Source organism: Melospiza georgiana, chromosome 5 (assembly GCF_028018845.1).
Source record: "Melospiza georgiana isolate bMelGeo1 chromosome 5, bMelGeo1.pri, whole genome shotgun sequence".
NCBI lineage: Eukaryota > Metazoa > Chordata > Aves > Passeriformes > Passerellidae > Melospiza > Melospiza georgiana.
This window is the reverse complement of record NC_080434.1, coordinates 50,408,015-50,433,110: the sequence shown is the minus strand read 5'-3', so window position 1 is coordinate 50,433,110 and position 25,096 is coordinate 50,408,015. Positions and strand designations below refer to the sequence as shown.

The window sequence follows — 25,096 nt, the reverse complement described above, 5'->3', positions numbered from 1 at the left end:
ATGACACAGAGGGAGAGGCAGGACTGTCAGCAGTGCAGCACCAGAGGCACACATGTGTCAAAGCTAGCCATCTTTTGCAAACGATGATTATTTTCATGTTGTTATTGGTGGTAAATTGAATTCGTAGTGGTAAATATCAGACAGAGAGTGATGTAATTAAAAAATGGACATGGAATCCTCAGGAAGAATGGCAGAAAAGAAGGGAAAGTTTGCAAACCACACAGATTTTAGAGAACTTGTTCTGTTCTAAAGACATCCCAGTAGGACAGAAAAAGCTCTTTGTAGGAAAAACTTCATAGGCATCAGATATTTCATTATACTGCTGAGCTAGTCAATGGGATTTAGAAAGTATTCAGCTATCAATACCAAAGCCTATTTGATAACTAACCCCAGTGGTATTATTATAGTCTCAGGTGCAGCTAGCCAGGAGAAAAACAATCTGATAGCCATGAAAATTTATCAACTCTTTCAGGACAGATTATCTGACCAAGAACAGTATGACTCTGAAGTTATCTTAGAGGAGACCTCCTGAGTTCTATAATATTCAAACTGACATATGAATGAGTAAAAAAGAACACAGATAAGTATAATAACTTACATTTCATTACAAGTCTATTACTTATGTCTCTTACCTCTTCAACTATCCAATAAAAATATAAATAAATACAGAAGGAAAATTATTTCCAAATTCACCTTGCTGTAACTTTGCACTTTTTTGCTGAGTGACAAAATTTTTAGCTTCTTGCCCAGAAGAAGCTACACATCTGCTCCTGAGCACATTCACTCACACAAAAACTGTGATTGCCAGAGCAATCATGCTTACAGCCTGTGTACAAAATAATCCTCCATTTATGACTTGCCTATGCACAGAGGTCTAAGCACTCCAATAAAGGCAGGATTTAACAGGCATCGCACTTCTCATCATGGAATTAATCAGGACAAATGATGGTAAGGCAGGCATTTAATGGGCAGATAACAGTCATGATTTTTGCACACATAAAGATGTAGTATCTGATGTCCCTGACCTGTACAGTGGGACAGAAGCCAAAGGTTTGTATAAACTGATTAGAGATGAGAATGGAATAAAACAAGTAAATTATCTGTGTGATTAAGGTGCCTTGTGAAGGAGAGTGGTCACATTGCTTTAAGGAAATCTTGGCTCAATCACAGTGAGGAAGCTGCTACTCTGGTCACCTATATGTTTTCCATAGAGTTTCTGGTGTCACCAGTTCCCTGCTGCTCATGTGCTATTAATTGACCAGAGGGATGCACAGCTTTGATCTCATGGATGTTTCCATTTTATTTAACTCTATTATAACTCTAATAACTGTATAACTCTAAATAAATCTCAGCATATTTACAATTCCTTTTTTTGTGCTGAGTGTCCACATGGCTATGCAAGGAACTAATGTATCTAATCTTTCATCTCTAAGTGATGGGAATACTTGGCAGGATTCTTTGCATAAATCTGGAGGATGCACTAGGACAATATGTTAATTCCATTTTATGATTGCTGGCAAATGCAAGACAGGGATACACACATATTGATACTAGAACATACATTAATAAACTTAATGAGAATTTTAAGAATCTCAGATTACTCAAAACAAAACAATATAAAGTGCTTTCTAATGATTTTCAAGAATGATAATTGTTTTAGTGTCTCTGTCTCAGTTCAGCTTCTCTAACTAAATAAAAAGCCCTAGCTGGTATAATAAACTTCAGAATATAAAAGGTATATTCAATTTCAAACATATCCCCTGTTTACCAAAAGTTGACTTAATTATCTTCCAGGAAAAAATTGTTTAAATCTGCTTGGTTAGTTTATAAGAAGGTACTAAAGTAAGTCTACAAAATACAGATGCAACTTTGATTACAAACCAGTATGACAAGATGAGTTTCATATTAGTAACAGTGAACCTGAGCATTTTTGTTCTTACTGTGCTGAAGACTGTGATTTCCTGTAGAGTGTTTTTAATTCCTAAGGGCTATTTGATGTAGGGTGTGGGAATAAGCTGTTACAAAATCTGTGACTGGTCTAGCATCCACAGCTGAGAATGCCGGAGGACTGGGTATTCACAGCAGAACTACCTGTGTTTAATGTGAACACATGAGTTTTTATCCTGTGTTAAGTTTTGGTGGTAAAGATCTGTAATCTGCTAGCAGAGACTTTTGCAGAATAATTTGCTGATAGTTAAGTTCAACTCTGAAGTGCTTGTGTAATAGAGTGAAGTTTAACCATACAGCATGTGATCTGCAGAACAAAAGTTTTGGCTAAGAAAAAGATAAATAGGTGACTGCAGAGAAGTGCAATTATTCATAATTGCAGAATTATGAAAATTTTACAGGAGAGTGCATTAGCTTATGAACACTTAAAAAAAACTTCTCATGGAAGTGTGAGATTAGGCCTTAACTAGGTTAATCTACATGGCATTTGTTTGTTTCACTCCTTGGTACTCTAAATCATAGGGTTTGTAACAGGTCTATTAATCAAAGTGATGGAAGAATAAAATATTCCCACTTAGCCAGGAAGGCATCAAGTCAGTATCAAAATCACAACATTTTAATTTAAAGCTGTCTATCTGGACTTTGGAAATGTTTAGACTATGCAACCAAAAGTTAGAAACCAAACATTTGAACTAAGCTGATAAAAAGTGATCATTAATTGAGGCTGAAGTCAACAATCTGGCACTGAAGAAATTTCTAGGCTCCTGAGCCAAAAGTCTGAAGTAAGATTAAGTTTGTAATAATTCATCATCAATTCAGGATGAGATAAGGTCTTTGAAGGAAGCCAAACATGGGTAATACAGGGGACTACAGGCAGTCTGAATAATAAACATTAACTTTTCTTCTGAGAGGGAGGCTAATGGTTCACTAATTTAAGGCTGGTTCTTAGAACATTATTAACAGTGATTTAGGGCTGAGGCTACTGACTATTATTGTTGTCAAAGATTTATACAGGCATGCCAGCTATCAAACCCAGCTGTTGGCCCAGTTGTGATAGGCAGTGTACTTGCACATATTAGTGCCAGCACTTGCTCCACTGACCTCAGTCTAAACCCCAGTGGTTTATTACTACAGGAGATACAAACAGCCTCAGTTACACAGTGATAAACACAAGCAGGATGCTCTAGTTCACAGCCACCCAGAAGCAAAGGGCTCAAACCCAGGCTATGAGCAAAGCATGCTCTGTTGAGCACTGTGGATTTTCAAGGGACAACCTGTGGCTGCTGGAGGTCTGCAAGGCCCACAGAAGTGGGTGGTAAAAGCAAAGTGGTTCTTTCTCTATGGCTGCTTTTGCCTTATGCAATGGTTCCCACTTTCTTTTATCCCCCTAGTGTCCTTCAAAAGCTCCTTGAAAAGGACAGTTGTGCATAGGATAGAAGATGTAGGAGGGAGGCTGAAGGAGGACTCTTCAGTGAGGTATTTTCCCTTGGGTTTTTTCACTTGCAAAAAGGAGCCCTTGAGAGAGAGCAAAACGTTGCAGGTGTGTTACTGATATAATCTCTGTGTGTGGTACACTGGTACACACCCTCCTTCTTCTCTCTTCCAGACTGTGGGGAGAACTCCTGGGCCTGAGCAGGTGCTTCTTGCAGCCTTGCTGGGGGATGAATAGAACTGGAGAATGGGATCAAGATTGTCCTGTGCTCCTTACCGATCCTTGCAGCTCTTGTAATACCAAGGCTGCATTCAGAACAGTCAGGTGAGACCATGCAAGCACTGGGCAGTAACAGCAGCTGGCACGGAGCAGAGGTGAGAGGCAGCTGGAGAGAGACAGGTACAGCTCAGGAGTGGTGAGGGAGAGACTGCTGGATGAAACGTCCACTTTTGCCAGGGATCTGACACGGTGCTCTTGCAACACACTGCCCAAACTGGGCTGCAGTGATGTCTGCAGCCTGGCATCCCCACTGGAGCTCTCCCATCGGGAATGGGAAGTGCATTCCTCCTGCCCTCTTTCACCTGACTGTTCTGAATGCAGCTTTCAGAGAAATAACATCATTCAGAGAAATAATTACTCACCACACTCTTGCATGGTTTCACCTGACTGTTCTGAATGCAGCTTTGGTGTTACAAAAAACATCATTCAGGAAATAATTCCTCACCACACTCTGTGCCATTTCTCATTCCTCACACAAGTCGTGCACAGTCTGTATCACGATGCCTCTTTTGCAACACATGCTCTGCGCTAACAGAAACTGCTGCCAGAAGAGGAAAAGCCGTGACATTTTGGGTATGAATACCCTCTCTCATGTCTCCTGGCGATCAACTGCTCCTGCCATGTCCCTGGCCTGCTCTGTAGATGGCAGTGTGCCGTTACTTTCTATGGTATATTTACATACTAGCTGCTTTCTTGACATTTGCTGGAAAACTACTTCACTCAGTAAACACTGAAAATGATAACATCGAAGACTATATTTAAACACTGTAAATTTCATATCTGAAATAGGAGTATTTGTTAAGTGTTTGCTGTAAACTTTAGAGTATCATAAATCCAGTTGTTTTTATACGTCAGATCCCAGAAGAAATCTAAGCAAAGAGACTGCAAAGTAGATAAGCAAAACAAAATTTCCTCAGGCTGTTGTAAATAAGAATAATAAGTAATACTTAGAAATAAAGTTATTAATTCACCAAACACATGACTACATTCAGTCTACATGAATACTTGAAGTCAAATTCAAAAGCTAAATATTTTAAGTCAATGTTACTAGTCTCCAAACTAACTAATGTGTTCACCAAAACATTTTATGAATCTCCTCATAGTCCTTTAAAGTTTTGATCTTTTTTTAGTGTCCTACATGACAGAGTATAGCCTGTACATGTTTTCTTACATAATTTTTCCTTGAGTAACAATCAAGGAAAATTGCATTGATTCCTATGTGGTGGTAATGCTCTAAACTGCAAAGGGTGAAATGGGTTTGTGCAGACCCTGCTGTTTATGTCAGAGAATAATATAATCATAAAATGGGTTGGGTTGGAAAGGACTTAAAAGGTCATTTCATTCCAAACCCCCTGCCATAGGCAGGGACATTTTTCATTAGGCCAGGTTGCTTAAAACCCTGTCCAACCTGGCCTTGAACTCTTCCAGGAATGGGGCATCCCCAGCTTCTCTTGGCAACCTGTTCCAATGCCTCATCATCCTTACAGTGAAGAATTTCTTCCAAATTGCTAATCTACACCTCTCCTTGTTTATGTTAAAACTTTTGCCCCTTGTCCTGTCATTATTTGCTTGCGAAAAAGTGCCTCTCCAGCTTTCTGAAGGCCCCCTTTAGGTACTGGAAGATGCTGTAAGTAAGAAGATACTCTTCTCCAGGCTGAACAATCCCAGCTCTCTCAGCCTGCCCTCATGGAGCTCCATGCCTCCGATCATCTTTGTGGTTCTCCTCTTGACTTGTGCCAACAGGTCCATGTTTTTCTTATGCTGGGGGCCCAGAGCTGGACACAGCACTGCAGGTGGGGTCTCACAAGAGCAGATCAGAGGGGCAGAATCACCTCCCTGTCCCTGCTGGCCATGCTGCTTTTGAGGCAGCCCAGGATGGTTTTGGCCTTTTGGGCTACAAGAACACATTACCATCACATATCCACTTTTTTCCAAATGTCACTGAAGTACAATTGATGCCAGCCAGGAGGGTTTGAGCTGAATTTTGTTCATAAAAGCTGGGCTTCAGGATTGGCACCTGATAACTAAAACTAAGCATATAGGTGAGCATGAGATACAGCTTTGTTCCTTCCGAAACGTTTTATCTCCCAAGGTGGAAAATTGGTGTGGAGAGCAAGATAGGAAATTATAAAATGTGCATGAAGCTATCTGACTTGAGCAGAAGTCACTCCCAGGCTCATCCAGGAGCCCCTAACAAGGCACTAGGTCCAGTGTTGCTGTGCAAGTGCTTTGCTCTTCATTGCAGCAGAGATAAGAAGAGTGGATATCAGATGGAATGGATGTACATCCCAATAGTGGCTGCCTGCTAATAATTCTCCAGTTAAAATCTTCTCTGGTTGGTTAACCACTGCAAACCAACTTAATCCTTCTCAAGCTGAGTCCTGAGCAGCAGCAGGTTTGTGTTAGTGACCCTGAGTTACCATCCACTCATAGTTACTGCATTTGCTTACAAAGATGGAGGTGCAAGAGGTCCAGAGCCCACAGGGAGCAGACAGGGCTTGAAAGCCACTACTCACTAAACAGTAGTGACAGGAGAATTGCTCACAGACATTGTGCCAGGGGACACTGGGAGGCAGCCCATCTTTGCAGGCACCTTCAGCAGGGCAAGGGCTCATGCCTGGCACATGTTTGTGTGAAGGAAGGTACCATGGGAAGCACACACAGGAGCCTGTTGTGTCATCTCTCCAGCTAAGGCAAGGGGAGTGAAGAGGTGGCTGACTGAAGAGGTTGGTCCGTGTAGAACTGGGGTGAGACACAAATGCAGACTCTGCCTGGCACCACTGTGTCATGGCTGTGGTGGTGGCAGCAGCCAGTTCATAAGTCACCAGCTTGTGTGTCTGTCTCATGGGATCCTTCATCTTCAAACAGAGAGGCCGTGTTTGGAGACTCGTGACGAGACCTGAGTGAATCAGGTGAGTGGGTAACCATGCTGTTTTGGCTGGGGTACAGTTAATTTCTGCAGAGTATCCAGTAAAGGGCAGTGTTTTGGATTTGGGCTGAGAACAGTGTGAGGGACTGGCTGCAAGGGGCTGAACTGCAGCTGGGGTTGAACCATCACAGCAACACAAAGGCAAGTGAAATGCTGTGCCTGCAAATGCAGGGTAATACCATTTAGAGAGGCACATTCAGACTTCTATTTAGACGCTCAACAGGAATTTCAGTCCACAGTATTATTCCAGAGAAAAGGACAGCCCAATGAAGACATCTGCTTAATGTTCAGCTGCCATCAAAAAATTACCAGCAAAATGTTTTCAAAAGTGTATCAGTGTGCCTGCTCTAGGCTTTGAGTTAAAACCAATCTCCAGTTATTACTGATCCAAAGTTTAAAATGACTTTGCTAGATAAGACCTCTTTCTGGCACACAAATCTTGGTTGGATAAAATTTAGGACAGTGCACTTCAGCACAGGATCCCCAAATATTTCCTCCGAGCACATCCTGCTCAGCCAGACAGCCTGTGCCTAAGAGCCTGCTCACTGCATGGAGAGATGGAGGTGGCACTGCTGCAGGGCTCCTGGATGGCCCCAGAGACGAGACTGGATGAGGTGAGTGGTGGGACCCATCTTGCTCCATCTTGCATGTGGAAATGCAGCATATCAGGAGCAGCAAGCACTTGAGCACAGCAACTCCGCAGCCACTAAAAACAGTGCCAAGGTGACGCAGTCCCTGACCTGCCCTAGGTGTGGGAGATGAGGTAGAGCTCTTCCTTAAATCCTGCCCATCTGCATTCAGAAAAACGGTCTCAGTCTTTAATCTCACCTAACCTGTCATTCACTGATTAGATTATCATAAATATAGAACTAATTTATATCACCAAATGCTGATTTCTTCAGACCTGAAATGTCTGAAATTCTTGGGAAGTCTGCTGTTTGTAGGAAGTGTTAAGAGGCCATTCTGCAGACAGGATAAATTCAATGGATGGAAAGCCCCACAATAATCTGGTATAAACATGCAATGATATCAACACAAACATGGATGGGTGGTCTTCAGCTGGGTGAAATGTAGCTTGAGCAAGATGCTGTTGAGGACCTGGTGCAGAGGAACTGAGGGATATGCTCCCATGGCCAAAGATGCAGAATTTCGCTGTGTTTTCAGCATTGGAGAGCTGATTTTCAAGATCCAATATAAATTTTTAGCAGCAGTAATATAAGAATTTTTAAAAATTCCTGTTTGCATTATTAAAATATTTAATAAAATTATCTCTTTGGTTGCTGATTCAAGTTAAAGGGACCAGCTTAGTTTACCAGGTTTAGTGATTCAAAGGAATTACTCTTTTAAATCCAGAGGCTCCATTGCCTGTGAGTTACTTGTATGCAACTTTCATATGTAATAAGCAAACAACTAGTGCTAGATATTAATATTTCCTACAAAACAAGCTCTTCCTTAGTTCTTTAAAGGATGTATCCCACTTAAGGCTAAAGGTGCTCCTAATATGTTCATTTGGAGATTTCTTTGTGCATTTTTTGTCAGTTATTCTCATGCTTTAATTTCATAATAACAAAAAAAAGGAAAACGCCTATTTTTAAACTTAGGCATATATTTATTAGGCACTCAGTTAAGGATTGAAACAGTGCCCTCATATGCAGCACTATTTATTTTGGAGAAAAAGAAAAAAACATTGGTGTGTATTAATTTATTCTTTTTGAATGTTTCTTGTTTTTTCCTGGTGTGAGTGAAAAAAAATGAAAAATACAACCCAGTTGTCTTCATTCCCTGGTAAACACATTTTCTTTCTACACTTTTCTACACTCAAATGTCATGTTCTCTCACATCCCTTCAACTTTTTTTGGTCATTAATTCTGTTTCAAGGAAAAAGAAATGCACACTCTGCTAGAGAGCAAAGCAGGTCCGATGCTATCTTTCTCCTCTGACCTTTCTGTTGCAATATTCATTAATATGACTGTTCGGGGGATTAGGGAATTGCCTGGCAATGGGATACTGAGCCTTCCACCTCTAGCTGGGAAGCTTGGTACTGCTTAAAAATGGCTGCAGCAGTTAAGATTATTGGGAAGTATGGTTATTTACTTGCAATAATTCCTTTCTTCTCAGCGAGTTACAGAGAAGGAGCTCTGCCAAGTCATGATTGAGTAACAGTTTTCAGGTGAAACAGTGATGAAAATGTGGCCATTTTTCAATCTTTTTTTGGCTGTCAAAACATTTCCCCACGTCCAGGGCTTTGAAAACAGCTGTTAGAAATACAAAAAGCCAGTAATTTTTATACTTTCTTTTTTACTTTTTATTTTGGCTTTATTATCTTGCTCTACTAGTGGTTGGTGTAACTACATACTGAACTTTTTTTTTAGAATCAAGAATTGTTGCTTGGAGAATTTTTTTTTGAATTCCAAAGCACAGGAACTTCTGGTTTAAAAGTAAAATTAAACATTTCTTCAGAAAACCTTGCTTGGTTGCCATAAGACAGGAGTGAAGAAAGGATAATTGCACATCATGTAAGATCAGAAATTCCTATCTATTCTAGACATCTGTCCCCGCTTTTCTACTTCTTGCAGCTCTGTGCCCTCCTGGATGAGGAGATGGAGAGCATGCTGTGGTTGTAGAGAGGAGATACATTCAGCACACGTGAGTTACTGAATGCAACCACAACCAAATCATCTTTCAGGATGTGGTGTCTGTGGAGCTCAAAAGAATGGCAAGAGTGATCTTCTAAAGGGTAGCTGGGGACGGCTAGGATAAAATGTTCCTTAAATAGGGATGGCTGCATTGCTGGCTTAAAAATATCTTCCCCTCTTGCTGCCTTAGGAGGAGAATGATGACTCCTGAGGTTTGATCCTAACTCCTCTACCCAGCAGGGCTACAGACTCCAGATAAGGAGCCATTATGGTGACATGTGTGCACATGGATCAAGATACCAGTAATCAAACCTTCTGCTTCTTGAGTGAGCCCAAGGCACTTATGATTAATCTCACTTACTTTGACAGTCATGAGGCTGAGATAACCTGACTTCTAAGTTTTTCTCCACAGACTAACCAGCTTTCTCAATGGTTACCTGTGGGAAAGAGTAAGTGGTGCTGCCTTTAACAGCTGGCTTATGTAACCTTACCCCTCAAATGTTTCTGAGAGACTTCAGAAAACATGGTGATATTCCTGACTGGGGTGGAAAACCATGCAGTGCTGGTCAAATCCCAGGAATAAATCATAAAAAGTTGACTGTCAGAGCTGCAGCCTCCAACTCAGACCAGAAAAGTACAAAAGAATACTGAAAAACAAGCAAGGGAAAAGAAAGAAGAAAAGCAGCACATTTCCCCTTGATTCAGTCAACCAAAGTGCACTTTATGGGCTTCATGGGCCTGTTTTAATTTGCTGATGTAGGCAATGGGATGAGGCTCTGCAGCCAGAGGAGGAGCAGAGATGCAGCTGGAGCCTCCCTGGGCCATGGGGCAGATTCTGGGGCGTCTTGCAGCTCTCCTGCCAGCCCTTCCTGGCTGGGACACGTGTGTGGCCTGGCAGGTGACAGGGATGCTCATGGCCTGGCAGGTGGCTCCCCCAGCAAGAGAGCTGCAGGAGGGGCATTCTCACAAGCAGCCAATGCTAAGGATATGACTTGGGAAATCAGCATACAGGATTTTATTCAACACAATCTTTATATGCACAATGAAGCAAATCACGTAGCTCAAGGGCTTGCAATTTAGGTGGCAAAATCTTTTGGTTTTATTTCTAAGGGGAACTGTGCTTGCACCAGGCTGGTTTTAGAAGCTGGTACCTCAATTTGGCCTTTTTTACTCTTTGAAATCCAAGACAAAATTTAATGAAGAGCTGGGGTGAAGTGACCGATCCTGCAAGATTTGACTATCAGAAAAGATATGAGCTGAGCCTATCTGTAATTGCCCTAGTCAGGACAGAGCTCTGACATTATTTAGGAATTTCTGGGATATTTTGTCTCTGCTTGGACTCTAGTAGCTAATACAAAGTTCTGTGACTTTACCTTGCATTGGTAGTAACTGCCTGAAGTGATAGTAGGATTTGCACTCATGCTAGAACTTCATGGGTCACTGGCTTGCTTTATAGTCTGAAAGGATGCAAAAATATAGTAGTGAAATCAGGGGAAAAAAAGAAAAAAAGCCCAAATCCAGAAAATGGAATATAGCAAAATAATTATTAGGAAATATGAATATGTTTAAGAAGATTTTATTATCTGTTTTTAAAATTGATCTATTTGGCAGTAGTGAGGTAATTACTGTGTGCAGGGAGTGAATGATTTCAGAAGTCATTTAAGAACAATTGTTCGATCTTGCACAGAAGCAGATGAGGAGTGCTATAATGTGTTCTTCCTGTAGGTTTGCTGGAGAGACAGTAAAAAAAGCCTGGTAGATAACAACACCTTAAATACAATTAAGTATCTTTTCTCCCTACTGTATGACTGATCTCACCTTCATTAATTTTCATACTAAGCTTTATAAAAACAACAATCAGAACTATATGAGTTTTTGTTTTTAAAAACAATGTTTCTCATTCAAAATGAACGTGATGTAATTAAGTTTGTGACACATCACCTGGAAGCTGGAAGGTTTTGGATGGGGATAAATAATAAGCAAAGTCAGCATTGGTACTTTGCAGGAACATCACCCAACAAAAACCAGTCCAAAAGTGAGCTACTCTGAGCCATCCAATGTCCTCAAACTGCAGATGTAGGACGCTCAGCAACAGTCAACATTATAGTTTTTGCCTGTATTCTTAATTATTTGTGGATTTAGTTTAAAGCAAATGGCAAAAATCAATTCAAATGAGTCTTCCAGCATGCCAGACTGTACCTTTACAGACAAGGGAGCAGAACAAAGGTTTTTACTGTCTAGGTCAGAACAATCCAGTTCACCTCCACTACAGTCGCATCACATTCTGCAGGCTATATCAATATTTCAGAGAAAGGAAAAAGACCAAAGAAGTAGTTTATAGGAAAAGTCACGTATCTTCAAGGCTTTCCAGGTTGGCAGTGTTTGCAGGATCAGTCCTGAAATCTGCTGCTGACTTATTTGGCAAAAGGGAGATAAATCCACTTGTGTGATTGAAATGCCATTTAGCCACACCAAATCAACCACACACACTCGCAAACCTGTACTTATGAAACTCTTAAAAGAATTTTCTTGCAGGACAGAGAAATTTGGGATTCAAATAAAGAGAAGGTTAATTTTGCCCATTTGCAGGAGACCCTGTTCAGGTGCCATCACCAGAGGGGAGCATTGAATAGTCTCTGCTTAGAGGAACACAAACACTTTTATTAACAATCCAAGCACCAGAGATGGCACAAACAAGGTCCCGGTCAAAGTGTTCCCAATGTCTGTGAGCTGGGAGCCTCCTCAGCGCCCCACCCAGAACTCTCACTGCAGTTCCTATGGTAGTTTAGGATCTGAAATATCTCTGTATCTCAGAAGGCTTTTTTCAGACCACGGTTTTTTTTAATTTTTTTGGAAGCCGATGAATTAATTAACAAAATCATCATATGAGCTGTGAGATATTTACTCACTGACTCCTACTAAATGAGGCTTTCCTGCAAACTTGAGAGGACGGCTCTGTTGTCCCTCTTTCCTCTGCACCTGAGACAGCTAAATGCACCATGAAGACCTCACTGAGTTCCTGCTCCAAGCCTCATCCTGGTCAACACAGAGATTCCTTTTGACCTTCCTGGAAGTTGGATTAGGCCTTTAAAAGTCATACATTTTAAAACATTCCATGAAGGTTATGTTTGCTTTAAAACCACGGTGAAGTAAATGCAAAACTGTATTAATATTTAACATTGGCTTATAAAAACTAGGAACTTGTAGTCAGGACACCTGGTAAAAGTTTAATCCACATCATCATTTCAAAATGAAAATGCAGAGGAGGACAAAATAGCACATTTTCACTTTCAGAATCTATATGTTTTTCTTTTGTATCCAGTTTTGTTATTGCTATAGCCATATCTGTTAAACAGCCATGAAAAATATTTTTCATTTATGCAATTTTTTAAATTTGCTTTTCTGATTTGGTAGTACTGATTATACATACAGAAATCAAAACAGGAAAAAAGAGTCAGAGAGGAAAAAAAATAGAATAGATTAGTTAAAAGGAAAAAACCCCACAAATATAGTGTTTGTGGAATGTATTTAGGAGTTGGCCAGAAGTCCTATGTCTTGATAGATGGTTCTGAGTGCACAGTATTATTGCTGGTACACAGCACACTTTGTTCCTTTTGTTTGACTAAACTTGCCAACTTTGGAAATTAGTGACATGGGCATTCAAAATGTTGGACAAGTGGTCAGACTCTGATATACATATTTATACCCCAGCAGTAAATGATGTCAGGAAGTTTTAGATGCAGGAAAAATGCATTCTTTCGTTCAGCACAGCTTTAATATAAGTTTCATAAGTACTTTCACCATTCGAGCTAGAGTGCCTCTTTGATAGCACACACGGGAGACATCATTTACAGAAATGTTTCTTTGCTTGAACCAGAAGTCCAAATCTGCTCAGTTCATTTAAAATGTTTTTTTCCTCTAGAATAAATGAATAAGCAGTTTCTTTTGTGGTTTTTGCTTGGTGATTTGCTATTATTCTTCTAGCAGAAAAAGGATTGGATTCTCATATGAACAGATGTGTTCCTCCTCCCTAGCCCCACACCCATTCTTGGAAAACAGAGGTGACGGGCCTGGTGTTTGACTAAGAGGGGCTATAAATCTTCTGGGGATATGCTGTTATATCTTTGCACATAAAAAGTATTGAGGAGGGGAAACAGGTTAAAAAGCAAAAAGTCTTTGTAATAAATCATACGCTGTACTTGCTTTTTAACCCTTAGAAGCACAGGGCTGCTTTAATAAATTGCCAGCGCAGAGACCCTTCTGCTTGTGGCGGCCGGGCGTGAGGGCCGCGATGGGGTGTGTGGGACGGGAGCTGCCCGCGCTCCGCTCCGCGCGTTTGTGGCTGAGGCCGGGCACAGCCAGCCCAGAACAACCGGCCCTCGGAGACCAAACGCTGATCTGGCCGCAGCCTCCCTCCCTGCCTCCCTCCGCGCCGGGCCCGTCCGACCGACAGGTACCGAGCGGGACCGGCCGAGCCGCAGGGGCCGGCCCAGAGAGCGGCGGGGCGATGCTGGGGGGCGCGGGAGGCGGCGGGGCCGGGGCGGCAGGGGAGCGGCGGGGGCGAGCCGTGTGTGTGAGTGTGTGAGTGTGTGTGTGAGAGTGTGAGAGTGTGTGTGTGTGAGTGAGAGTGTGAGAGTGTGTGTGTGAGAGTGTGAGTGTGAGAGTGTGTATGTGTGTGTGAGTGAGAGTGTGAGTGTGTGTGTGTGAAGGGGTGTGTGTGTGTGTGTGTGTGGGTTGTGTGGGGGTATGTGGGGGTGTGAAAGCGGGGGTGTGTGGGGGTGTCTGAGGGTGGGTGTGTGAGTGCGAGGGTTGTGTGAGAGTGTGTAAGGATTGTGTGAGGGTGTGTGTGTTGTGGGAGCTGCCTCCCAGCCCCCGGACGCGGCGCAGGAGGCCCCGCACGGCACCCGGGGCCGCCCCCTGCGCGCCCCGTCGGGCGGTGGCGGGGAGATGGCGGGGCGGCGGCGGGCGCTGCCGCGGCTGCTGCTGCGCTGCCTCCTGCTGGGGCTGCTGGGCGGCGGCGGCGGGGGCCAGCCCGGCGGCGGCGAGTACTGCCACGGCTGGGTGGACGGGCAGGGGGGCTACCACGAGGGCTTCCAGTGCCCCGAGGGCTTCGACACGGCGGCCGCCACCATCTGCTGCGGCTCCTGCGCCCTGCGCTACTGCTGCGCCGCCGCCGAGGCTCGCCTGGAGCAGGGCGGCTGCACCAACGACCGGGAGCCCTCGGAGCCGGGAGTCACCGCCCGTGAGTGCCCGGCCGCGGGTCCCGGGGCGGGCGGGAGACGGTCCCGCGGAGCATCCCCCGGGCCGCTGCGGGGTGGGCTGGCGGCGGGGCGGCTCCAGGTGCGCTCAGAGCGGCTGCGGGGCGGCCCCGCGCCGGGACGGACCGCGAGTCCGGGAGCCCGGGGGGCGCAGCTCCGCGCTCCCGAGGGCACCGGCAGCAGGACCCCTACTGACCGCATGGTGCACTTGTATTTCAAGTTCACATCGGCAAATTCTGCTCTGGCTGTCTAACTTTATTGCTGCCGGAGGTGTGAGTGCGCCCCGGTGCTCTGCACGCACAGCCCACCGTGCTAGTGGCCGTCAGTTTCCCAAACAAAAGAAATCCGGCTGCGCATACGGAGACTGGTTTCCCAAGTCACACGCTCTGCACTTATCTTCCACCTTAGGAAAGGAAGCGATTTAACAGCATCTGCAGCATTTGCGCTTCACCTGCAGATTCAAGCTGTTACACTGCACAGTCCCGGCGATTTGGGGGATGAGGGAGGGGGAGAGGAGTGAGATTCTTGAGCTATACCTACCAAGAACCAATGAAGGGGACACGATGTAGACGGCTTCTACCTTTGGTAACTATTAAAACTGTAATAGAAATAAATTTTTACTGGAACCTGCAGGGTTTAAACTATGATTTTGTTTCAATGCTAATGGTGCTCTGTTTTCTAAGCAGATTGGTATGTTATTGGGACTGAAATATTGTGGGGTTTCATAAATACTGTGGAGTTTATTTCTACACAGAAAACCTGTTACTTAAGTGGGCTAATTTGCATGGCTTTTCTTCTTCTCTCTTCTGCCAGAACCAATCTACGTTCCATTCCTCATTGTTGGATCAATATTTATTGCCTTCATTATCCTGGGCTCGCTGGTAGCAGTTTATTGTTGCACATGTTTAAGACCTAAACAGCCGTCACAGCCAATCCGATTTTCCCTGCGGAGCTATCAGACCGAGACCCTTCCCATGATCTTGGCCTCCACGAGCTTCAGGACCCCATCCCGGCAGTCCAGCACCGCCACCAGTTCCAGTTCCACCAGCAGCTCTGTCCGCAGGTTCTCCTTCCCCCGGGCAGAGCCAGGCTGCCTTGTGCCGTCCTCACCTCCACCCTACACGTCTGGCTGCTTCCAGACAGCCCACACAGTCCACCTGACCCAGCCATCAGGATTTCTGGTGTCTCCGCCATACTTTGGGTATCCTCTCCAGCCAGAGCCTGCCCTGGCTGGGAAGAGCTGCTCTGATTTTACTCAGAGCTGAAGGAACTCGTGAAGAAGTAATGCAACCTTTGCAACCACAGGGGCGGCTGCTGTTGGGTGTCACACTGATGTGCTCTGTGGCTACAGAAGTCAGAACTGTTCCTGTGGGTGAGTTGCCCTTGAAAAGTGAGGGGTCTCACTTGAGATTGCATTTCCCAAACTTGGATCACACTTACAAAGGAATTGTAAAACACTCCAAACAGTTGCTCTAAAACAGGACTGCTCTGCCTAATTTGTGCAGAATGTGTTCAGAGACAAGTAAAAGAACCATGTTGGGATGAAGGTACTCAGTGTTACAAATGACATTATACCCTAATGCAGTTAACTTAGTTAACAAACAGTGGCTGCTTCCCACTGATAATAATCAGACTAGTTCTATAAAGCAGCAATAAGCCTGAGAAGTAAGAACTTACTAATGAGGATCCTTGGAAACATCTGCTTACCACTTCCATGAGCAATGAAAGTAAGGGGAAGAATTTTTATTAGATATTAAAATGCAGAGTTTTTTTAAAAATACACGTAATCTACCTGAACTTACACTGCATATTTGTATTAGTAAATTTTAACGATGGTAGATAAAACTAGCAGTAATTAGGCTAGTGGAAGATCAGGACAGTCTCACACAGCCAAATTATCTATGAGGAAAGCAGAATGTATTCAGCAATATAACCAATAACTTCTCCGCATAAAACTCTAAAAATAGCGGTCTACTAAAGCATTCTTCAGAAGGAAGTATTTATTGTCAGCTTTTTGCTCAGCAAGTGTAAGTTGGACAAACTGATCATGAAGTTCTGTTTGTAAAATTAGCCATGTATAAAATGTAAAGACGAGTTTGTAATTTAAAATGTATTTACACCATTGACATCACTAATTATTTAGTAGTAACACGCAAAAAAAAAAAAAAAACCAACCCAATAAACTGTGTGGTTGAAATGCTCTGTCATCAGTATGACTCTGTACAGGTAGTGTTTGTTGAATTTGGTTGGTGTAACTCTTTTTGTACTTTTTTCCTGTTAAAATAGTTTATTCTGCTTTTTAAAATGATTTACAACTTTACCTGCACCTGTTGTGCAGATTTAATATAATACAAAATTCTGACCATATAGCAAACTACTAGATTCATTTATGTGTTTTACATGCAGCTGGAGTGAAAAAGTGTTGAAAACGACACTGATTAGTTGGGTATTTTGGATTAAACATCCTGCACTAGGAATAAATTCTGTTTGCCCTTCTACATTCCTTCACCTAAGTAAACCAACAAACCAAATGGAAGAAGAAAAAAAAGCATCTAAACCAAATACATGCAGTAAGCAAATGGAAAATACACAAGTAAAAAATGCAGTCATTAAAGGGCTTCTCTGTATACTTGTTTTTTGTGAAAAACTGAAGTCATTCTGTGGGTCAGAATCTACAATATCAGAGGCTGAGCTTTCCTGTTTTATCAGCCTCAAACTCCCTGTGTGCAGGATCTGTTGAAGTACATTATAGCTGACCTATTTAACAAGTAGTTTAGAAAAGCTTCATTGGTTCTTTCTCAAGAGTTGAATACTTTTTTCATAGCAAATATCTAGTGATCAGTAGTTATGACAAAAATTTTTCAAAATAACTATTTTAATAAGTTTTTAACTGCACAATTAACATTATAATCCAGCAAACATTACTGCTAGAAATGCAAAAAGACAAGTTGTATACAATGATGTTTTAAGTAATAGGTTCTAGCTTGAATGCTGTAATCATTAATTACAACCCAAATGATACACAGATGTGTATATGTTTTGCAAGACACTAAAAATTAGATTTCAAGTATTCAGGAAATGAATCGAAAGTTAAATTCTGGCCTGTAATTTTATTGTAGAAACAATCTTCAAGAAAGAAAAAATTTGCTTGCCTTTGCTAAGATTGCACAGGACTCTCCACTGCATGTTTTGAATGGCTATGGATGGGACTGTTTGTCAAGTAACTTTTTTGAAAAATCATTGAATATTTTAAGATGTAGCAGCTGTCTTGTTCAGAAGCATACTGTGAGATGTATTGATCACTCCTGTATACAGCAGAAACAGCAAACCAACTCAACTGTATTTTTTTACAAATTATAGTTAATCTCCAATTAGAAGAAATCTTTATCTAGTAAACCAAGGCAACACAGACCCATTCTGGAAGCAGAAACTTGATCACTTTTAACTAAGAAGGGGCAATTTATGTACCTTTAAAGAGCAATTAGTCATCAGAGCCACTGACACAGGTGGTGAGTGGCTGAAATTGAGTGTTTTCCTGAAAGAAAGACTGTACACAGCAAAGCTGAGAGTTTGGCTCAGTCACTGCCCATTACCATTTGGTGCTGTACAGGCCAGGCTGCTTCAGTGTGATGGTCTCAGAGGGCTCTGCAGTCAGTTATTAATGTTTTAACACAGGGACAGATTTTTGCTACACTTGCATGTAGCTTTAAATGTTAATGACTATTCAGCCTAAAGAGAGCTGTGCTGTTTGCTATGTAGAAAAAACTCAGCCTAGCAGGGAAGACGCCTCTGAGCCTCTTCCTTTCTTCCTCTGATACTGCATAATGGGTTTGTCCTCATAGAATGGTTGAAGAACTTGACATACAGGAATAATTTCATTGAACTAGACTTAGATAAGTCTGTAAGTTTACAGAGTGCTAAGTATTTCACAGATCAGTAGCCAGACTGCAACAAATCCTGCAAATGTGACTCTTAGGATGGGAAAGATCAGTTGTAGTGAAAATAGCTGTGCTGTGCTACCTACAAAATAGTTGAGGTGGGGATTATGCACCATCTGCAGATAGACACACAAAGAAGAAACTATAAATTAAAAAAATATATATTATTGTTCATGTAGTTAGAGTAGCAGTGACCCACATAGCTGAAGGGAGAGGAAAGGAGGTGGCCAGAATAAAGCCCATGGACAGAAACAATGCTGCCTGTGCCAGTAGTTTCCGACCCAGATGGATTTGGTGTGCCAGTAAGAATGCTGAATTTCCTTCCTAATGGAAAGAGCCTTTTGGCATTAGATACTCCTATGATTTATAGGAACAGGAAATTTTCCTGAAACTTGCAGACAGAACAGAAATGACATTGTGATAGCACTTTAATGACTAATGAAATGGTTTGAAGGGCTGGATGTATGCTTGAACTGAAGGCAATTGCTTACTATCAGAAGTAACATTTACAGGCAGTACTTGCTTTACTGCCATGTTAACAAAGTAGATTTAACTATTTCTTTTGGAATTCTGAATTTAGTTCGTACTCCTTTTTACTAGCACTACAACAATCTAAAATCAAAATGAAAGAATATTCACACTCATTAAATTGATTACTGTCATTCACACACAATGCCACAAATGCTTTGATTGCCATTAACTGGTAATGACTTAGATGAAACCCAAGCCTTCTGTGGATAATGAGCAACAGTGGCATGCCATTTGTTTTGTGTTTCCACAATTTGGGATTCTGAAGTGTGTACCTCCAAAATGCATCAAGACTTTCCAGTGCTAGGAAAAACATTACAAGTACTTGCAAGAATGTCTGAAGGATTCTGTTTGAAACTAGGTAAGCAGTACAGTATGTGGCTATAAACTCACGGATTATTTGTAATACTAATCCCACTGGAATAAAAAACCCTGACAATTTCATAAGTATTTTGTCATTACTGCTCAGTTGCATCTTGACATAAGGATATTAAGGAACATTAAGGAGTTGAAGTTGGTTTTCAGTGCTGTTTTGCTGCCTATTGCAATGTACTGTCTGAACTTGAACTCCTCTGAACAGTGAGTCTGCTTTTGAGGGAGCCACTCATAGCACCTAAAGTTTTTGACTCACAGTGACACCAAGGCTATAATTCCATGCTATCCTCTTTTCATTAGCAAAGGCAGAAAAGGAAATGCCTTTCTGTTCTTCTATTCTTTCCATCTATGGCTTGTGCAAAAATTCAGGAGGCTGTAGTGTGAATCAGGTTAGTGAAATTATTTTAGTTTAAAAATAATGTTTGCTGTAAGAAAGAAGGGAAAGGATTTGAGAGGAAGCCTGGATCATTATAAACTGGATTAGAAAATGAATAATTTCAATGGCCTCATGACTGCCAGTATAAGAGAGATGTAAAATATTATCAGGTGGAATATCCTTAAACCAGCTCTGCTACTAGAGACTGGATCTTGTGAAACTAGCACTATCTAAGATGCATGTATTATCAAACCTGCTTGGACAGAATGCAAAATAAATTCATTGTCTAGTGTACATATAAAAATCAGTCACCCAGCTACTACCAAAACTCAGTTAAGGTAGTAAAATATTGATTTTTTTCAGTGGTGGGCTCTGTTAGAGGGAAGAAACACCAGCTACTATCAAAGCCAAAGGATACAGTATTTACCACTGTTGTCTGAAAAGGGAGGTGACGTTTCCTTATTCCTGCTCTTACCATTCTTGTACTACATACTTCTCTTTCAAAATAGGGTATCACCACCAGAGTATGTTAAGGCTTGGCTGGCAGTCACTAAATTGCAGACTCCTGTGCTCCTTAAATTTTTTGAACTTTTCTAGACTTCACATGAGAACTGAAAAAGACATCTCCAAAAAGGTGTTCAAAAAAAAACCCCAACCCCAACAAACCTTAAACCAATTTACTACTTTTCCAGTATACCTTAAAAAATGCAAGAACTTGATAATATTTGTGAAATAATATTTCTAGTATGTCTCATTTTAAAGTATTCAAACCCAAGAATGAGATATGTTTTCCTCTGAAAGTAATCCCTAACATTTCCAATCAATAAAGTCAACAAAGCTTCTTAATTTAATGGCAAAGTTTATTCATTTTTTAACAATTAAATGACAAAACATTTAAAATTTGCAGTTCAAAACATGCACATTCACCAAATGCCAAATGACATTTAACACTGCATAGAACTGAATGTGTTACTAAAAGAACTATTTAAAAAACACAGTGCATTTAACATCCAGTTAAAACTAAACCTGAGAAACTACCATAAACACCGAGTCAAAAAATCTTCATTCATGCAGCTTCATAATTTCCACAACAGTTTCAGCAGTAATGGCTTAGTGGAGCTGTAAAACCTTACTTCATCTTGAATGCAAATTTTGCTGTTTCAGACTGACCGCTTTCTGCAGCGGTTAATACATATCAAACACTGAAAATCGTTATGAAAAATTATGTTGAAGTAGAAAAACAATATTAACGCATTTATGGCTTCTATGCTACATTAAAAAAACACCATAAAATATGACTTAAAAAAACCCCAACAAAACAAACTTGTTCTGGTCACAGCTTTGCAATTACAAATCATACTCTACATGGAAATACTTTTATTTCAGTATCGACCCTCAAAAGTGCCCAACTTTGCACATCATTGCTCAGATGAGCAGTCCTTATACTCACAAGCAGTCTGGTTGAACCCTATAAGAGTAGTGGTTTGCATAAGCAGGAACCAGGTTTGGAATGCTAAAATATTCCTTTGTTTAATAAAGATCTATTGGTTAACAGCGAGGAAACTGGGGAGCGAGGGCAGAGAGGGGGAAGGAGAAACTCATTTGTGGAGTTTTGTAACCAGTGAAAACATCCAGTACCAAGGAAGCTGAACTGACAAACTCATTTGCTTACAGCACTAGCTTCTCAATATATTATGAGCAGACTTTTAACGAAGGCATTAAAAAACAGGGATCAACAACCACCATGCATCGCCTCAGAACACTGAGAAATAGTGCCTCATGCAGACAGAATGATAAATTTATCAGAACTACACCTGCTTTTACACAATACACAAGAAAAAAAGGGAAAAACTTTTCTCCTTAAATTTAATACATATTCCAAATTACTCATCCTTCAAGATGGGTTCAAATGTCATGATACACATCTTAAGACACTTAATGCTCATCTTTGTAACAAGGTGAATTTTATGGATGCATGTGGACATATAAGAATCTTCAGCTATCTCTTAGCGTTTCAAAATATTTTATTTATCATTTTATACAAATAGAATGATGACTAAGTATAAATCTGTTGAAACTGCTTTGCAAAAATATGTGTAAAATTAGGAAATGGCAAGAAAAAATTCCAGATACAAATTGTCAATAGGTTTGTTAAAATTTTTTTTCCAGTTACTCTTTTGAATAATTTCTATATATATGTATGTATATATTTAAAAATAATCAAGCAAAAGTATTTATATAAGATACCCGATTTTTTAGTGGCACAGGTTCATCTTTTAGATGGAAATTTTTAATATTAACTTGCAGTGCCCATGAAAGAGATGGGAAAGTCCATGTGAACTCTCTATTTAATACACTTTTGAATTTTGGAACAGTAAGAACAGAGGCATTATTATGAGCATTTCCGCCTCAACTCTTTTTTTTTCCTTTAAACAAACATCAGCAGAATCCCCTTATTTTAACAAAGGTATGACATACTAACAGGATGGAACTAGATTATATTACTGTGTACCTAAAGTGAAAATAAAGTGCATATTGTATACTTGGCCTGATTTAAAAATGGGCACACATATATAAGATAATCTTGTATTTTAAAATGGAATTGTATGAGCAATCAAAACCCACTGTTTTTGCCTCATTTGTCTTTTTTGCTATTTTTAAGAAGTGGTATCTTTCAACCACTAATTATCAGAAAAAGTACAAGATGGGAAAAATACATCAGAAGTAGTAAAAAAATGCACTTTGTGAAATACTCCTTCAAATTCTGAAAAAAATGTAAGCATGAAATGCTGTGATAAGATTATCTTACAAACCTTTAAATTAGTCTGAATTGAGGACCTTAGAGTTGTTTCAGTCATTTTCTTGCTTTTTAAGGTAGTTAATTTGGGATCTACTGTGTGTTTTTTTCTTCAAACTGTATGACAATGGTAAAACAGAATTTTATTTCATAGGAAGAATAAGAGATCATGTAAATATCTCACTGCATGTATTTCACAGTCTATTCTAATCCGTATCGGCATAATTAGCAATTCAACCAATTAGAACAGAAAAAAATTTGCCCATTACGAGACTATGTATAGATTAATTTTATGTGAATTAAGTACACAGAAAGATTAAAAAGGAGCAACAGTGTCATGGTTAACTTCAGAAATGTTTTGAAGGTGGTCATTGTCCCTTGGATGACAGCAAATAGGGATCCCTGTTTTAGGAAAGGGGCATGCCCCCGAATTTTTTCTTGCCTTAGGTCAAGTGATTTGGCCCTCCCATATTGATCCATCTATTTATCCATGCCTGCAATGGCTTTTCTGAAGGCAGTTCTTGTCTGCATGACTGACTGGCAGTACTGTTTCTAGCTCCCTTTCTCCTTGTGCCTGCTGTTTAGAGATCACTCCGGGCTAGTGAGAGGAAGACACTGCATAGCAGGCACATGAAAGGCAGACTGCCTTGCCACTGATACACCTTCCTAAATAGGTACTTTCATATAGTGCCTTCTGTTGGGCTTTCTCTGTGTATTTTTAAGTTTCTCTCAGAATGGAAGATAAGAAACTTGTATAGTGAGATTAATTACATGTTAAGCATTTAGCTAGATGAAAGGCAAGGAGGTAAAGTCACCTTTCGTAAAGACAAATGAAGGAGGGCAGAGAAAAGATGGGATTGGATGACTTGTTATGATTTGGAGAGCAAAGAGTAAAATACTTAATTTAACAGATCACTGGGGATATTGTTGTTCTGCTTTTCCATCTGGTTGATCTCCATTGAAAGGAAAAAGAGATAATTCCTATGCAATTCACAAAAATTTACTTAACAGCATAATCAACTGCTACTATAGAAAATTGTATTTTTAATGTAATTGTGGTGGCCTTTAAACCCAGAATTAAACATGGACTAAAGAGAGGCAAGAATTAGCTAAATTTTAAAGTTCAAGTAGCCTTTCTTAGTTTGAAACCTGACGGTTGTTGGATGGTAAGTTGAGAAATACCAAGTATAACTAGTTAAAGCATGTATCACAATGTTCTCATTTAATACTGCCCTCTTTTTTTTCCCCTCATACCAGGTGTGTATCTTTTCCTGCAGTCACTTCCTCTCCATTTTAATTAAAGGTGAGAGTATATAAGTATTCTGCATGACCAAAAAGTTGTAAAGAGACTGCTGCAATGTACTTCACACCTTTACAGGAAGTGACTTTAGTGCAAATAAACCAGTACATACCACAGACTAGCGAAGGGCATGCTTTGCTCTGTATTTCAATGTATGCATTTCAAATAATTCTAGTATAAAAATGTTGAAAATTTGATTAATTTTAAAAAATAAGTTTAAACAAACTTTCTTTTGAACCTACAGTATAAGCAGATACAACTAAGCATCACAAAAATAATTAAGTTTGCTAAAGGGAAGTAAGGCAGAGCAATTCTTAAAAATTGGATAAAGTATTACGTGTACTCCATTATACAAGTTGGCAGCCATATTCAACATACACAATACTAAATGAAAATAAGGGGAAAGCTTGTATAAGGCCAAAGGTGCAAAGACTTGCAGATTTGAAAGCAAATGCCAAAAAGGCCACTCAAATTAGACTCACTATACCTTCTCCTCAAGTGTGGAGACTCAAGCATGCAGTTCTGAGATCAGGACTGGAGATAGTTTCCTTTCAAATTGTTTCTAACAGAAAACATTTATGGAACTTCTTTGGCAAATGTTTTTAGATTAGTTTGACACAAACATCTATGAGCATCTTGACTCAAAATCTTTCTTAAAGAAGGTGAATTAACACCATTAAGATACTGGGTTTTTTTCAGCACTTGTTGAAATCAAAGGCTTGTTATCAAATATATTTAAATATATTAACACTTAAAATCTTTCACAGATGCTAGTTGATCTGTCAATGTAAAGTACATTTAGCAATCTGACCACTGCCTTTCTAGTGTATGACCAGTATTGATCCAAATTCATTGTAAAATAAGCAAGCTGGCAAGATACAAGGTAAATTCCAATCTGTTTACAAAGGCTAAGCAAATACTCGTTAAAAATTTAGAGATGGTGTGTTACAGTATAGTTGCACAGTGCTTATGTCTACTGAATACACAAATCCAAACTTTATGGAACAAGGCCATCATAGATCTTTCAGTGTCTGATAACTGGACCATGGTCACAGCTCCCAGCAAAGATCTAGTAGCCTGTCTCACAAAAGTAACAACTAAGGCCTAGATGTCCAGCTGTGTTCCTTCACCACTCCTCAGGCCTTTGCTTTGTGGTATCGTAAGCTCTTATGACTTCAGACTGGGAAACAATCCCATTTTCATCTTGAGAGAAGGCGTAGCCATCTGCAGATACAAAGTGAAATAGAAACAAATTAACTTTGATAATTTTAATTTTTTAAAAACTTTAATAAAAGCAACTT

General features: G+C 40.5%; 2 protein-coding genes across 4 annotated transcripts in view; one reads left to right on the top strand and one right to left on the bottom strand.

The window, feature by feature from the left end:
- Positions 1 to 14,170: 14,170 nt before the first annotated feature.
- SHISA3 (shisa family member 3) lies at positions 14,171 to 19,432 on the top strand. Its single transcript, XM_058024445.1, has 2 exons — positions 14,171 to 14,465; positions 15,295 to 19,432. The coding sequence occupies exons 1-2, from the start codon at positions 14,171 to 14,173 to the stop codon at positions 15,744 to 15,746; spliced, it is 747 nt and encodes a 248-aa protein (XP_057880428.1). The 3' UTR covers positions 15,747 to 19,432.
- Positions 19,433 to 20,537: 1,105 nt separating this feature from the next.
- The window catches only part of ATP8A1 (ATPase phospholipid transporting 8A1), a 100,732-nt gene continuing 96,173 nt past the window's right edge, over positions 20,538 to 25,096 (bottom strand). For all 3 annotated transcript variants that reach the window (XM_058024035.1, XM_058024036.1, XM_058024034.1), the window contains one exon: positions 20,538 to 25,019. In XM_058024035.1, coding sequence (XP_057880018.1) covers positions 24,922 to 25,019 — 98 coding nt within the window. In that variant the 3' untranslated portion in view covers positions 20,538 to 24,921. The remainder of the gene's footprint in view (positions 25,020 to 25,096) is intronic.